This window comes from Physeter macrocephalus, chromosome 18 (genome assembly GCF_002837175.3).
Source record: "Physeter macrocephalus isolate SW-GA chromosome 18, ASM283717v5, whole genome shotgun sequence".
NCBI classification, from domain to species: Eukaryota; Metazoa; Chordata; class Mammalia; order Artiodactyla; family Physeteridae; genus Physeter; species Physeter macrocephalus.
This window is the reverse complement of record NC_041231.1, coordinates 4,104,046-4,118,462: the sequence shown is the minus strand read 5'-3', so window position 1 is coordinate 4,118,462 and position 14,417 is coordinate 4,104,046. Positions and strand designations below refer to the sequence as shown.

The 14,417-nt window shown below is 69.7% G+C and overlaps 1 protein-coding gene across 1 annotated transcript in view; it reads right to left on the bottom strand.

Annotated features, from left to right (window-relative positions):
* LOC102981021 (mucin-6) overlaps nucleotides 1-14,026 on the bottom strand; it is a 25,247-nt gene extending 11,221 nt beyond the window's left edge. Inside the window, exons 1-29 of the mRNA XM_024131590.1 lie at nucleotides 13,972-14,026; nucleotides 10,750-10,812; nucleotides 10,102-10,342; nucleotides 9,907-10,033; nucleotides 9,517-9,607; nucleotides 9,327-9,436; nucleotides 8,946-9,153; nucleotides 8,629-8,751; nucleotides 8,240-8,360; nucleotides 7,994-8,132; nucleotides 7,802-7,906; nucleotides 7,612-7,684; nucleotides 7,389-7,526; nucleotides 6,948-7,109; nucleotides 6,775-6,869; nucleotides 6,550-6,682; nucleotides 6,218-6,467; nucleotides 6,087-6,139; nucleotides 5,886-5,995; nucleotides 5,285-5,436; nucleotides 4,995-5,136; nucleotides 4,789-4,899; nucleotides 4,243-4,428; nucleotides 3,926-4,165; nucleotides 3,647-3,803; nucleotides 3,343-3,486; nucleotides 3,063-3,128; nucleotides 1,892-2,129; nucleotides 1,624-1,827 (exon numbers count right to left, since the gene is read on the bottom strand). Of these exons, the coding sequence (XP_023987358.1) occupies nucleotides 1,624-1,827; nucleotides 1,892-2,129; nucleotides 3,063-3,128; nucleotides 3,343-3,486; nucleotides 3,647-3,803; nucleotides 3,926-4,165; nucleotides 4,243-4,428; nucleotides 4,789-4,899; nucleotides 4,995-5,136; nucleotides 5,285-5,436; nucleotides 5,886-5,995; nucleotides 6,087-6,139; nucleotides 6,218-6,467; nucleotides 6,550-6,682; nucleotides 6,775-6,869; nucleotides 6,948-7,109; nucleotides 7,389-7,526; nucleotides 7,612-7,684; nucleotides 7,802-7,906; nucleotides 7,994-8,132; nucleotides 8,240-8,360; nucleotides 8,629-8,751; nucleotides 8,946-9,153; nucleotides 9,327-9,436; nucleotides 9,517-9,607; nucleotides 9,907-10,033; nucleotides 10,102-10,342; nucleotides 10,750-10,812; nucleotides 13,972-14,026 (4,037 nt within the window). The remainder of the gene's footprint in view (nucleotides 1-1,623; nucleotides 1,828-1,891; nucleotides 2,130-3,062; nucleotides 3,129-3,342; nucleotides 3,487-3,646; nucleotides 3,804-3,925; nucleotides 4,166-4,242; nucleotides 4,429-4,788; nucleotides 4,900-4,994; nucleotides 5,137-5,284; nucleotides 5,437-5,885; nucleotides 5,996-6,086; nucleotides 6,140-6,217; nucleotides 6,468-6,549; nucleotides 6,683-6,774; nucleotides 6,870-6,947; nucleotides 7,110-7,388; nucleotides 7,527-7,611; nucleotides 7,685-7,801; nucleotides 7,907-7,993; nucleotides 8,133-8,239; nucleotides 8,361-8,628; nucleotides 8,752-8,945; nucleotides 9,154-9,326; nucleotides 9,437-9,516; nucleotides 9,608-9,906; nucleotides 10,034-10,101; nucleotides 10,343-10,749; nucleotides 10,813-13,971) is intronic.
* Nucleotides 14,027-14,417: the final 391 nt, after the last annotated feature.

Sequence of the window (14,417 nt, the reverse complement as noted above, 5' to 3'; positions counted from 1 at the left end):
TGGGTGTGGCGGTCCCTGTTGTGGTCTTTGTCAGTGGCGGGGCTGTGAGTGTGGCGGTCCCTGTTGTGGTCTTTGTCAGTGGCTGGGTTCTGGGTGTCATGGTCCCTGTTGTGGTCTTTTTCAGTGGTGTGGCTGTGGGCGTGGTGGTCCCTGTTGTGGTCTTTGTCAGTGGTGGGGTTGTGGGTGTGGTGGTCCCTGTTGTGGTCTTTGTCAGTGGCGGGGTTCTGGGTGTGGCGGTCCCTGTTGTGGTCTTTGTCAGTGGCGGGGCTGTGGGTGTGGCGGTCCCTGTTGTGGCCTTTGTCAGTGGCTGGGTTCTGGGTGTCATGGTCCCTGTTGTGGTCTTTTTCAGTGGTGTGGCTGTGGGCGTGGTGGTCTCTGTTGTGGTCTTTGTCAGTGGTGGGGCTGTGGGTGTAAGCTCTGTTTCTGTGACAGGGATGTGTGTTGATTTGGGTGGGGTGCCAGTTGGCTTTGGGGTGGAGGCGGTAGCATGGGACTCTGTTGGGGTGATGACTTGGTGAGAGGTTGGAGCCACCGAGGAGGTGGCAGATGTTAACACGTGGGTTGGAAGGGTCTCTGGGTGTGATGGTGTGGGGTAGGTGGTGGTGGTCCAGAAAGGTGTTCCCGTGGGCGGACCTGTTGTGTGGGTGGGAGTGGGGACAGAAAGGGTGGGGGTGGAGTATGTGCTGAAAGGGGTGTGTTGCGTGGTGGGTGTGGCCGTGGCGGTGTGTGTTAGGGGGTTGGATGCAGAGTGTGTGGTGTGACTGGTGTTCCCCTCGGCCCTAGCAGTGGTGGCTCTTGACAGTGGACTGGTGTGCATTGTGCTGTGGCCTGTGGTGCTCTCCGGGGGTCGTGGGGTGTCCGTCTGCTGTGTCTCCTGGCTGACGGGGGTTTCAGGGGTCCAACGGTGTGTTGAGAATGCTGTAGAAAACAGTGGTGGTTAGTTCACTCCTCCTTGTTACCCTACCTTGGGGTGTGACCCGTTCATCACCCACACCTTCCACATCGTCCTCCTCGCATGTGGCTTCTGTGTCCCTGGTGGTGTGTCCAGGAGTTTTCTGAATGACTTTCTTGTTCCTCTCCCAAGCCCCACCCCGGCATTCTCCGTGGACCCTTGTTGCATCTTAGCTGCTTGTTGTGGATTTTGGGGTCCCTCCCCGGCAGCCCTGCATGGCTCTGTCCCCTCAGCGCTACTCTCAGGGCGGCCGTTGTTCGGGTGGGCTCGGCTATCCCTGCATGGCTCCCCTGCCGCTGGCCTCGGGAAAGAGCTTCTGTTTTCTCCTGCTGTCAGGGGAATCGGAGGTTTGTGGCCCTGCTGCAGGGTCGGGGCCTGCACTTGGGTCAGGGGCCTTTTGGAGCCCTGGCATCCCCTGGGACCTGTGGATTCCTTTGGTGGGGGTGGCCGTGGTGGATGGGCGCTTGGGTACCGTGGCCGGGGAGATATGCAAAGAAGAGCGTGGAGAGCCAGGCAGGCTGCTGCCTCCCTCGGGCCTGACCCAGCCCTGTGTGGTCGTGGGGGTGGCCCGAGGCTGCTGTCTTCCACGCGGCCCCACACAGCTTGGGCTGGGCGCTGGGGCTGCCCCACTGAGGCCCCTCTGTGGGGACAGGCAGTGGTGGCATGCTTACTTGCAGGGGACACTGTGGAGGTCCCTGATGTTGCCGGGGTTGGCGGGGCTGCTGTGGTTCGCGCCGTGGACCGAGCTGTGGACCGCGTGGCTGTGCCGTGGGAGGATCCTGTGGGCTGCGTTGTGGCCTGGGTCACGGTGGGTGCCGTGGAGGCCGGTGCCGATGTGGCCCGTGTGGTGACGGTGGAGGTGGTTTGAGGAGAATCTGTGGGGAACAGCGCCCGACATCCCCTTCAGCCCCGTCCGCACTGCCACGGGCACTTCCTCACCCACCCCGGGGCCCTGGCCTGGGGGCCTTATGTCCTGAGGGGACTGTTGGTTGTGTCTGGGTGGTGGGGGCTGTGGCTGTGGCCGTTGGCGTGGCCGGAAGGCTGGGTGTCCGGGTCGGGGCCTCAGGTGTGGCCGGGGAGCTTGGCGAGGGTCTGGTGGAGCTCAGCCCGGTGGTGCTGGGGGTCACTGTGGTGCTGGCTGTGGCTGTGGTGGGCCTGGTTTCCGTGGCAGGCAAGCCTGAGTGCGACACACATGCCGTTGTTGTGGGGTAGGGAGCTGCTCTGGCACACCCTTTGGGAGGAGCCCTTCACTTCCCTGCTGGGCCCCCAAGCTCTGCGGGCTGGGCAGGAGCCCTCAGGGCAGTGGGGGCTCCCGGCAGGGCGTGTGTCCTTTGGCCCTGCTGTGCTCGCTGGCCAGGCCGCAGGGCCCAGTGGGGCCTGCGGAGCCCCTCCCGTCTGACTTCCTGGTCAGCACCTGCTGCCCCCACGGTGCCGAGCAGCCCAGGGCCAGCCCAGTTACACCCTGCCCCACCCGCCACCCGCAAGCCTGGCTGCTGCCGCTGGGCGGACAGACACGGGCTGGGCTGGCTGCAGCCTGGCTGGTGGAGCCGGGGAAGAGCCCTGGGAGAGAGCCTGCTTCACCTTGGCGTGTTGCATGTGTGCAATCACCTGTTGTGGTTGGCGGCTCCGCCTGAGATGGGGCGGGGAGCCTTCGGCCGTGTCCCCAGGGTGTGAGGCAGAGGACATGGGGGTGGAGCTACCACAGAAGTGCCGGGACCCCGCTCCCTCTCCCCCTCCCCCTCCCCCCTTCTCTCCCCTCCCCCCACCTCTGCATTGATGGGCCTGGCCGGGTGTGGAGGGGCCAGCCGGGGTGCTGCCCAAGGGTCGCTGCAGGTAGCATCCAGTGCCCACCAGGCCGCCTGCTGCTGAACTCCCAGGAGGTCCCTGCCCTGCACCCACCCACCCCAGCAGGCTGGCAGGGCCTGGGTGTGCCCTGTGGCCGCAGGCCGGGTGAGTGGATGTTTGGGGAGGCGAGGGCCAATCCCTTTCCCTGTGTCTCTGGCTGTGCCCCTGGGGAGAGGGGGTGCTGGGGGGCTGGCCAGAGGCTTGGGCAGGAGCTGGGAGCTCTGGGGGTGGGCGTGGGGGGCCTTGGGCCGTGGACTGAGCTTACTGCTGCATGGCAAACACGTCCCCTTGTCGTGGTCGAAGTACTCGTCCTGGGAGCAGTTGTAGCAGCCTGAGGGGGGCGTGCAGAGAGCAGCCAGACCTCAGCGTCCGGAGCCAGAAGCTCCTCTTCCCCAGGCCTGGCCCCCGCCGGCCTCTGCCGCGATCTCCAGACGCGGGCGCCCGCCTGGGTCCCCCTGTCAGACACAGCCCCACATCCCGCCCGCCGGCAGTCCCGCCCCCTCCCGGCCTGCCCCTCCTCCCGGCTCCTCCTCCGCGCCCAGTACCTTCGATGTTGGTGCCCGGGACGCTCTGCGGCCCCGCGGGGCAGAGGCACGGCTGGTAGTGCCACGTACAGTTGGCCTCCCGGGCGTACCGGTACCTGCCGCCGCCCGCCTGCGTGTGGGTGTTGTAGAAGTCGCAGTAGATGGCTGCGGGGAAGGGCACCGTCAGGCGCCAGGGCGGGCTCAGCGTGCCTCGGCCTCCCTGGGGGTGCTGCCCGCCGCCCGCCCCCTGCCCGGGAGGAGCGCTGCAGCCGGGCGTTCGGCCTGTGGCCCCGCGGAGGCCTCTGGGCGCAGCAGCGGCACTCACGGCAGAAGTCCGGGGACCGCCAGTCCACGCACACGCCCTTGTCCACGCAGGCCTTGGCGTAGGCGGCCACGGCGTCACACAGGCACTCGCAGTCCCCGCCGGTGTCACAGCCGCACGCGTCGCGCACGCAGGCCTCATAGTAAGGCAGGCGGTACACCTGCGGGGCCGGCCCTCAGCGTCGGGGCGGGGGCCGGGCCCCTCCCGGCTACCCCCCCCCGACGGCTCGGCCGCGGAGCCCGGGGCGCCGGGCGGGCCGGGACGGGGCCCTTGGGCGGGCACCTGGCCGTGGCAGGCGGCGAAGGTCTGGCTGTTGATGATGCTGCACCTGCGCTCGGCCCAGGAGCGGCGGAAGGTGTTGAGGCTGCAGGGGTCCAGCGTGAAGGTGGCGTCCCCGCACAGTGGGCTCTCCTTCCAGGAGTTCACGAAGTCCAGCTCGCTGGACGCCAAGTACCCGCTGCGTGTCTGGAAGTCGTCCTTCATGTTCCCGTTGTAGTTGCCGCACAGGCCGCAGAGGGCGTCCTGCGGGGGCTGGTGTCAGGCGGCCGGCAGGCAGGGACTCGCCACTCCCTGGGGCTGTGGGGCAGGCGCGGTGGTACCTGCGAGGCACGGGCGATCTTGATGAAGACGGTCATGTGCTTGTTCCAGATGAGGGTCAGGTTGTACGTGCTGCTGATGGTGGCATCCAGCACCAGGTGCAGGGAGCCGGCCTTGACCCGGAAGTGCATGCCGGGGTCCTCCCCGCTGACCGTGTAGTTCCTGTCCGCCAGCGTGATGGACAGGCCCTGTGGGGTGCGGCTGTCACAGGATGCCTGCCCACGTCCTGGGTGGCCGCTAAATGCCGCTGGGCTCTGCCTCCCGGCCTGAGCTCTCCATGGCAGGGCCAGCCCTGGCCTGGGGGTGGGGGGGTCTGCCCCCTAGAGCCTGCTGTCGGCAGAAGGTTCCAGAACATGCTGGAAACTGTGCCGAGGGCTGAGGGTCAGGCTTGTGGGAGAACCCCTCCCTGCTGCACGGTTGTCCAATTCCGGGGACTCTGCTGCCCGTGATGTGGACGTGGAGGCCAGGGCACAGGGCTGTGTGAGGGCCCCGAGAGGCCAGGCCCTGGGGCCCCAGGGGGACGTTGGGAAGGCCACCCGCCTGCTCACCCCCAGGAAGATCTTGATGGCCCGCGAGCAGGTGACGCCCGACTTCCCACACACGACATTCTCTGTAAGGATCTTGAAGGTGGGCTGTGAGTCGCTGGCACCGCAGCTGTCCTGTGGGGAGACGGCGCTGAGGGGGAGCCGGCCCTGCGGCCCCCCGGGCCCCCCCTGGCCCCCCGGGGCCCCCTGGGGCCCAGGCCAGCCCTCACCGTGGCCAGGATGTACTCGCAGTTGCCGTCAAACACGAAGCGCTGCCCATCGAAGGTGACCACGTGGCCCTCCCCGTAGAGGGCGCAGGTGGATGGGCAGTGAGCACTCTGCTGGCACGTCCATGTCCCCCTAGAGCAGGTGCTGTGGGAGGGGCAGGGCATTCTGGGGTGACTGGGGCACACGCACCCCCGCAGCACCCTGACCTCGCGGGTTGGTAGGGGCCCCTGCCCGCCCCAAGGGCTCAAGGACTGTTGGGCCACCAGGGTCTGCGGGTAGGGCTGCGGCTCACCAGCTCTTGCAGTCCGTGTGGAGCTCGGCGCCCTGGGGATAGGAGGCGCCTGCAAACTCGCACGGGCACTCCTCGGGGGGCACGCACTGCCCTCTGGCGTTCTCGTAGAGCCCCTTGGCACAGACACAGCCAGGCTCACACTTGGTGGGCACCTGCAGGGAGGAGGGTCAGTGGCCCCTGGAGGGTGGCCCTGCTTGCTGCTGCCGCAGCCCTGGGACCTGAGCCTCCCCAGCATTCTCTCCAGACCTGCTCCCCGCGTCCGTCCTGCTCTGGGCCTTCCCTTGGCACTGCTGCCCCTCTCTGAGGGGCATGGCTGGGCTGCTGTACCCCTACCCCAGGCTGGCAGGTCCCACGGTCCCCAGGGAGCCCACAAAGGAGCACGCCCGGCGGCCGCGCCACCGGTCACGTGCACCACGGGATGGTGTGGATGGAGCGTGGCCTGCCTCTCGTGAGGGGTCTGTGGGACTCTTCTTGTGGGCCAAGGAGAAGACGCTGGGGCGTCCACCGTGGGGATGTCTAGCCCAGGGTGTGCCCGGCACCCCCAGGCAGTGGAGCCTGCCCTCCGAGGGGTGCTCCTGCCCCTCGTCCCACCCGCTCTTACACACGGGGTGCCGGTGGCCAGCATCTGACAGGTGGGAGCGCAGGCTGCCCCGAACTTGTCCTCCGAGGACTGGCTGCAGGACTGGAACGTCTTGGGGGCCGAGCACGTTGCTGCAGAGACAAGGGGCCTGCGGTGAGGCGGGCCCAGAGGGGCCAAGGCACCCACAGTCCAGCTCCGCCAGCCTCGGCCGCAGCTACGTACCCAAGAGCATCTGAGGCTGTGCCGGGCAGCTCAGCCGCCCGTTGACGCAGTAGCTGCAGGAGAGAGGCCTGGTGAGCGCCGCCTGGGCTGGGCTGCAGGCCGGGCGGCCGCCCTCTGGACCCCTCGCTCACCAGATGACGCCATTGACCGTGGTGGACTGGTTGGCCAGGATGAACTTGGAGCTATCCAGGAGGCAGGGACACTGGGCCTTACGCACACACTCGGTCTTGTGGTTCAGGTAGGTGCCCTCGGGGCAGTTGCAGCCGTCCACGGGCACGGCGCTGGGGTGGCACTCGACCTCGCGGTCGGACAGCGACAGGCACGTGCGGTCACAGGCCTGGCTGTCGTAGCTGAACGTCTGGTTGCCCGTGCAAGGGGTGCCTGCGGGGGACCCGGAGTCAGGTCCGGTGGGGGGGTGCGGGGGGTGGCACCAGCCCCGCCGGCCCCGCCGGCCCATACGCACTGCAGTTGTCCACGCTGCCCCTCCAGCCCCGGAGCAGGACGCCCCGCGAGGTGCATGCAAGGGCGTAGTCGCCCAGGGCGGCGCAGATGTGCGGGAAGGTCTCCTCGTAGTTGCAGGCCTGGTACACGCACCTCTGTGGGCAGACAGGGGCCGTGGGTGCCCACCCAGGACCCAGAGGGTGCCCCCTGCGCCCCCCCCACCCCCGCTGCCCACGGGGCCACCCACCTTGTAGAAGGGCTTGGGGTCCACGGCGGCATGGCACTTCTCGAACACCGAGCCCTTCTTCACCAGCACCGCGCAGTGGGTCTCCGCGCACACCTCTGGGGGGCAGGCCGGCGTGGGTCAGCCGTCCGCCGGGGTCTCCCGCCCGCCCCGCAGCCCTCCCAGACGGCACTCACTGTTGAGCTGGCTCATGGAGCAGGGGTCGGTCTCACGCTCGAGCGCGGCTGGGCAGTTCCCTGCCCGCCAGGAGTCCACGAAGAGCGAGGCGGTGCCCTCGGCGATGCCCATGCTGGTCGTGAAGTCGTCCGTCGTGTCCCCGTTGAAGTTGCCGCAGAGCCCTGGGCCGGCCGGACGTGAGGGTGGACTGGCCCGTGCCCCCGTCCTGCCCCGCCCTCCCCAAAGCCCGTCTTCTCCCCTAACCACGCCCAGGGCGAGAGGCCATGGCCGGCTCCACCCCTGGGAGGACCAGCCGGCCAGGTGGAGCTGGCCTGGGCCGTGAGCGCCCGACGCGCTGGGTCAGTGCAGGGCTCTGCCGGGCTCCTCCTCCTCTGGAGTGGCCGAGCCGGGTGGGGACGGGGCAGCTGGGCCGACCCTGGGCAGCCGGGGGAGGGACTCACCTCTGGTCTGGCCTCTGAACTGGGGCCCGACAGTGATGTACACCTGGAACACGGGCCACATCTGGATCACGAGCTCCAGTCCGAAGGTGGTGACCATCTGGACGTGGGTGGATGTCTGCCTGAAGACCGTGATGTTGCCTGAGGGGACAGGGGCCTCAGTAGGCGGCCTGCTTTGGGAGCCGGCTGGTGAGGCCCTGGCTGCCGGGTGGGGCCGAGGACGTACGGGTCTTATACGGCAGCCACTTGGTGTCCCCGTTGTTGGTGATCACCTCGTCCTGAGAAATCACGATTTTGTCCTGCGGGGAGGGTGGCTGAGTTACGGGGGGGCGGGCGTCGCGGAGGCCTCCGCCTCCTGCGGGCCGGGCAGGGTGAAGCGGGGGCGCCCGCGCCGGTGGCAGGCGGGGTGGCCTCACCTGGCTGGACACGTAGATGACAGCGACCAGGGATGTCTCCGAGTGCGAGTACCCAGACTTGTCGTACACGGCCATGAGCGAGCCGCCGTCGGGGAGCAGGGGGCTCTGGGAGGAGGGGCGGCTCAGCACAGGGGGCCCGGGGTGCTCACGGCGACCCCCCGTGGCGGGCCCCAGGCGGAGGCTGTGTCCTACCTGGAGGAGGATGTAGGTGCAGGTGCCGTGGAAGCGGTAGGGCCTGGCGTCGAATGTGGTGACGAAGGAGCCGCCCTCCAGGGCACAGCGCCTGGGGCAGGGCCGCTGCACGCACTCCCAGTGGCCCCCAGAGCACCGGCTGTGGGCGAGGAGGCACGACCCAGATGGCCCCCAGGGCTGAGGCCGCCGCGTCCCCGTCCCTGTCCCCAGCCTGCCTGCACGCCTCTCTTGCTGCCCTGCACTCACCAGGTGTGGCAGGCGGCTGTCGTGACCTCCCCAGGAGCGTACACCACCCCGCTGAGCATGCAGGGGCACTGGGGGACAGGCACGCAGCTGTGGTTTTTGGAGATGTCGTCCAGAACCATACCTGCAGGAGAGGGGCTTCCTGGGGCCGCGGGCAAGGAGACCCCCTCCCGGCCTCCTGCTGGGCAGCCCCGCCCCCGCCCACCGCCTTGCTCCCCGTGGACTGGCACACGCGGCCGTGGCCCGGGGCGTCTGTGAGCACAGGGAAGGCAGAGCCCTCCCGGGCCACGGCCCAGCAGAGCGCCTGGGGGTTCCGAGCATGGGTGCGGGCGGAGCTGAGGCCCTGTGTCTGGGCTCCTCTGCGAGGGTCCTGGGAGAGCAGCTGTCCTCACCTTCCGGGCAAAAGCAGCCAAAGGTGCAGGAGCTGGAGCAGCCGTGCTGCGGGTTGGAGCAGGTCCGCACGCAGGTCTCGCCGCACTCCCGGTACACCTGGTTGGCTGGGCACTGGCCCACGGCTGCAGGCCCGTGTGGCCCTCGTGAGAGGGGTCGGGCTCCCAGGGCCTGGCCACCTCCCCCCCGCCGCCCCGCTGGCCGAGGACTTAGGCCAGCCCCTCCTCCACCTGGGTCCCCTCTGTCTCACAGACAAGGGGGGATTGGGCGCATCGTGTCTGGGGCCCTGGCCCTCCCCCCGACCCTCCCCAGGACTCACAACAGAGGCCAGGGCCCCGCCAGCTGTTGACGGGCTGGCCGGCCATGCTGCACTGGCGCGAGTACTCGGATAGCGTGGCACAGCTGCAGTGGTGCCGGCCGGGCTGGGCACACGCGGCCATGTCCGCCTGGCAGCTCAGCAGGAAGGGCTCCTTGGGCACGTTGCACTCGGGGGACACCAGGGTCAGCAGCTGGATGCAGGCCTGGGCCTGGGCACAGGGACACTCAGGGTCGTAGGGGTCAAGGCCACATCCCACACCACGCGTGTGACTTGGAAGTCTGGGGGTGTCGTTGGCCTCGGGACCCTGCCAGATGCCGTGAGCCGGCCCCACCCTGGCTGAAGGGCCCCCTGGGCCCCGGGGAGCCCGACCACCTCACGTACGTTCGCTGCCTGCGGGACCCGGGGGCTGGGGATGGCCTCATAGGCGCAGATCTCGTTGGGGTCATCCAGCTTCTGGAGGGCGGCGTACTTAGGGGGTTCCAGGAGTTGGCCTGGGGTGAGGGGTGGGGCAGGGTCAGCACCATGGTTGCTGGGCCACAGAGGGGTCTCCCCACCACTTCCGCCCACCTACCGTCCTCGCTCAGAAACTCATTGGTCTTCTCGCCGTCGAAGTTCCCACACAGCCCACACATCTTGCCCATGTGCTTCTTCTCCACCAGGACCTGGAGGGGTCGGGCACCGCCGTCGGGTGGGCGGGGAGGCGCACAGGACTCCCAGGGCCCCAGGACCCCTCGGAAGCTGCTCACGCCTGCTCCAGGGGCCCAGAGCACCCCTCACGGGCAGGGTCCTGGCGCCACGCCACCCCAGGGTCTGCCCGCCCGGCTCCTCCCAGGGGACCTCCATTCTTGCTCGATGGAGGGAACTGAGCCTACAAAAGCCCAGGCTCCTGGCCGGGGTCAGGGCCCCCACCCCCAGGAGGGCGGCTCCGCCACCCGGTCCCCCGACCCTGCCGCGTCCTCACCATGAGGTGGGCGCCCGGGCCCCACATGACCACCAGCTCCAGCTCCAGCTGCTTGGCCACCAGCCGCACGCTCTGGCCGAAGGGTGTGATCTGGAGCCCGTTGCTGGTGTAGGGCAGGCTGACGACCCTGCAGGTGACAGCAGTCAGCGGCCGCCCCTCGGGCCCCCAGCCGCCCGGCCCGGCTCTGCGGCCTACCCCACATCCTTGACGGAGACGACCGCCGTCTGCACGGTGACCACAGAGGCCCCCAGCTCCACGATGACCCGGGAGATGTTCCCGCTCGGCCCTCGCCGTAGCTGCACGCTGAAGGTGGACGAGGCGTCCTTGCACATGGCCGCGAAGACGTAGTTGCAGGTCCCCGAGAAATCATACACGTGGCCGTCGAAGGTGGAGAAGTGGCCGGCCCCCCACGTGGAGCACCAGCCCCTGTCTACAGCTGCGGGGAGAGCGGGCGGGTCTTGGAGCCGTGCGTCCTCCCGGCTGCTGGGGCAGGTCTGGGGCCCCGGGGAGCCCGCGCTGGGAGACAAGAGGCCTCCCAATTTCCAGGTCCTCCTGGGGTGGGTGGGAGAAGGGCCCTGTGCCCCACACCCATCCCCTGCCTACGGGAGCGCGGGCCTCTGTTGTGGTTGGGGTCTGTGGCGCCATCAGCCCTGGGGTCTGTAGGACATGAAGCTGCAGCTTAGCCCCCATCCAGCAGGGGCAGCAGGGGCTTGTCTCCCCGAGGCGAGGGTGGTCTGAGGCTCTTCCGTAGCTGGAGCGCCTCGTGGAAACCCCAGACACGGTTACCCTGTAGCAGGGCTGTGGCCGGTGGACACGGGGACAGGGGGCTGCCGTGACCCTCACCTGTCTGTGGGGAGTCCTTCAGCCTCTGGAGGCCTGGGGGCACCAAGGAGCTGTCGTCCAGCCCTGCGTGGACAGGGCCCGCGGTCAGTGTGGGCGGAGCTGCCCAGCTCTGCTCGAGGGCTGTGGCCGGCAGCGTGTTTGGGGTGAGCCGGGCCCGGGGCGCGGCGGGGAGAGCCAGCAGGGCTGCTCCCGGGCTGCACGAGCTCCGCCGTCCCCGCCGCCCCTTGCTTTGGTTGCCTCAGAGGGACCGCTCCGAGCTGTCACCTGCTGGGGCTGGGGACACAGTGGGGATGCGGCCCCGCCCCCAGGCACACGCACGCGTGGAAGGGCAGGAGTGGGGCCAGAGGGTGAGGAGGGGGCGGCCGCGGCGCTGGGAGCCGGGAGGTCCCTGGGGAGACGGGGTCCCGAGAGTGGGGCTCAGGGCTGGGGCAGCTGGGCCCCGGCTGTCCGTGGCGTCGTCTGGCCTGCGGCACCTGCAGGTCTGCCCGCCGGGCTCCAGGCACCGGCTCGCTCCCCAGAGAAGCCCGGGCGCCGGCGCCGCGCACGCAGGTGGCGTGTGATAAAGGGGCTCCCGGCTGCGCTGGCTCCCAGTGGGCTCCCGTGTGGGCCTCATGGGGGGTAGTAGCTGCAGGTGCGGGTGAGGAGCCCTGAGCCCAGCGGGGCTCGGTGGTCTGCAAGCGGCGGGAGGGGCAGGGAGAGCTGGGCAGGGGTGCCCGGGCGTCTGTGGGTGACTTGGCCGGCGGCGTGCCGCTGTCCGGCTCCACCCGCCGAGTTCCCAGCCCGGCCCACCTCGGGTCCATTCCCTCTGGGCTCCGTGCGTGCTCTGCCGCCAGCTCAGAGGCTGAGTGAGGCCGAGGCCCACGGAGGACTTCTCCCTCTTCTGGGCCCTAAAAGTGGCTGTTTCTTTGCTTCCCTCCTCCCTGTCCACCTCCCCACGCTCTGGCCATTGCCAGAGAAGTGCCCGGTGACGCTGCCCACGGTGGCTGTCGGGGCAGGAAGCGCGGGCCCAGCCTCGCCTGCCCCACCCCTGCCCGGCTGCAGCCCTCCCTGCGGCCCCGGGGGCCCCGGGGGCGAGGAGGCCCGGAGCTGGCGGGCGGCAGGGCCGTCCGCCGAGTGCGGCCCCCCGGGCTCTGTGCCTTCCTGGGTGACACGGACCTCCCGAGTCACGGTGCTGGTCGCTGCCGGTGTTGTTTCTCTGGGTGACGCCAGGGAGCAGGGGGGCCTGTCCGATGGCACCGGGTCCCTAGGCCGGGCGGGTGGTGACACGCGGCCCCCTTCCTCTGCAGTGCCCACCACGCACGTCCACGCCTGGGGCCCCTCCTCTCGGCTCACCACTGGCCCCCACGGTGCCTAGAGTCGCGTCCACTGTGCCCCCGAGGGTCACTCCCAGGTGCCCGCTCGCAGCGGCTCCTCCCTCGTTCCGCCTTGTCACCCAGCACCAGCCTCCCGAGCCCTGTTGCGTTCCGGCCTTCGGCTCTGCCCAGTCCCCGCCCGGCCCTGAGGCCCCACTGTCTGACCGGCAGGCCCCCGGCAGCGTCACTGCTGCTCGCCTAGGACTGTCTGAGCTTCCCGCTGCGCTCAGGTCCCTGGCTGGGGCCCGCGGGGCCTGCAGGGCGGGCCGGTCCGCCGCCCCTGGCCTTTCTCAGCCCCCGGACGGGCCCTGTGGTGGCTGGGGCACACGCTGTTTGTTCCTCTGCACGCTTGGCAGCCCTGCCTGCCCTGCCCGTTCCGCGTCAACGCTGGCCCGGCTCAGGGGCCTCTGTCCCTTATCCCCAGCCCCCGAGATCCTGACGTCTGAGCCTGTGCTTTGAGGCCTCCGGTCCAGGAGCGCAGGGCCCGCCCCTCGCTCCCCCCGCTGCCAGCCAGGGATGGTGCTCACGGAGTGTTTGCTGAGGTGTGGAGAGGCCCCGCCCCCGCCCCGTGCAGCGTTCACAGCCTGGACCCCCTTGGCTCCCCAAAGCCACGCCCCTCACTACACCTGCTGGCCTGCGCCCCGCCCCACCTGGCTCCCGAACACCTCCCTCCTCGCCCTGGTTCTGGGTCCCGGTCTGGGGGTCCCCAGGGCGAGGGATGGGCCCAGGGAGGTGCCCTCGGATGGGCAGGTCCTGAGTGCTCAGAGCCACCCCTGGTGGGAAAGCTGGGGCCTGGGCGGTGGGGAGGGGCTTCGTGGGAGGCAGGGGGTGGAACGGGCCCAGGGGAGGCCTGCTCTACTCGGAGCCCCCAGCCTGCCCCCAGCGCCTGGGCCATGGCCAGACGGCAGGCCTGGCGCTTCTCCCTGGCTCCCAGCTGAGGCTGGTGGGGCTCTGGGGCCGCCAAGGAGCGGGCAGCGGGGCAAGCACCTAGGAGGCAGGCAGGAGCGAGTCCGCTGGCTCGGAGACCGGGGCTCTGCGGGGGCGGGGTGGGGGGTGCCTGCAGTCTGAAGGAAGGGGCTTCCCCCAGGGCCATCAGGGCACCCCCTTGGGGCTGACCCCTCCCGGGGGGCGGGGCCGGGGTGAGATCCTCCTAGGCCTGCGGCATCTGCCGTGCCTGGGGTGGTTGGCCGAAGGGACCTCGGGGAGGAGGAAGGGGACCCCCGTCCCAACAGCCCGATGGGTGAGGCTGGGGGCACTCGGGCGGGGCGGCCTCTTCCAGCCTCCCAGGTCTTCAGTCCTCACGGCAGCCACACAAAAGGGAGGCATCGCCCGCGCTCGAACAGACCTGGAAACTGAGGCCCAGAGCCCTCTTCGTAGTTTGTCTGTTCGCAGCCAGGACCCGGTGGAGACGGGGTCTCTCCCTGAGTCTTTTGACTTCAAGGCCCACAAGGACCCCTTCAGGCCCTCTGGCTGCATCTTGGGGACCCCCAGAGGCATCTCGGGACCCAGGGCCCAGTGGGGAGAGCGACAGGGCCAGGCTCTGAGCGCCGAGGCCCCAGCACTGTCCCTGCCTCGCACGCCCACGTCTGCCGCACCCACTGCTGTGGAGGAGACTGCCCGTCCCCTCCGATTCGCACGGGCTGGGCCAGGCTCCGAGGCCGCCGGCGGAGACCTGGGCCTCGGCGAGCGTGGGGCGGCCGCGGAGCGAGGAGAAGCCTCCTGGGCCTGGCTTCCCCTTCCATTCCCATTCGTCGGCGTGCCCACGGCCAAGCCGCGGAGGCGAGAAGGCCTGGGAGGACTTCCCACGCGCAGGGGCCCTCTGGGGGTGTCTGGCCAGCCCTGGCGCGCGGCCTGCAGGCCCCCCACTCACCGGCGCTGAGCAGGGCACCGCCGCAGCAGAGGAACAGCAGCCAGGACCTGAGCATGGCGCGGAGAGGAGAGCGGCCACTGCCGGACCCGACACCTCCCACCGCGGGGCACTGGGCAGGCTCGCCGCACCTGTGCGGCCTGAGTGGCCTCCCCCGACGCCTTATATAGGGGCCGGGGGCCCTGCCCCGCCCCGCCTGCCTGTGCCCCACGCTCCCGCCCGGTAATTGCCGCGGCCAGCCAGTCCAGCGGTGGCCAAACAGGATCTGGGGCGCTGCTTTATCAGGACCTGGCCTTCGGAAAATTCTTCAGCGGGCAGCGGCCCCGTTGTCACTCCCCTCTGAGCAGGGCTGGCACTCACCCTCCGGGGTCCCGCAAACGTCTCCGGTGTTTACTCGAGGCGAGGGGTAAACCTCGGTTGCCAGGGGGCTCCCTGGGGGTCAGTGCAGG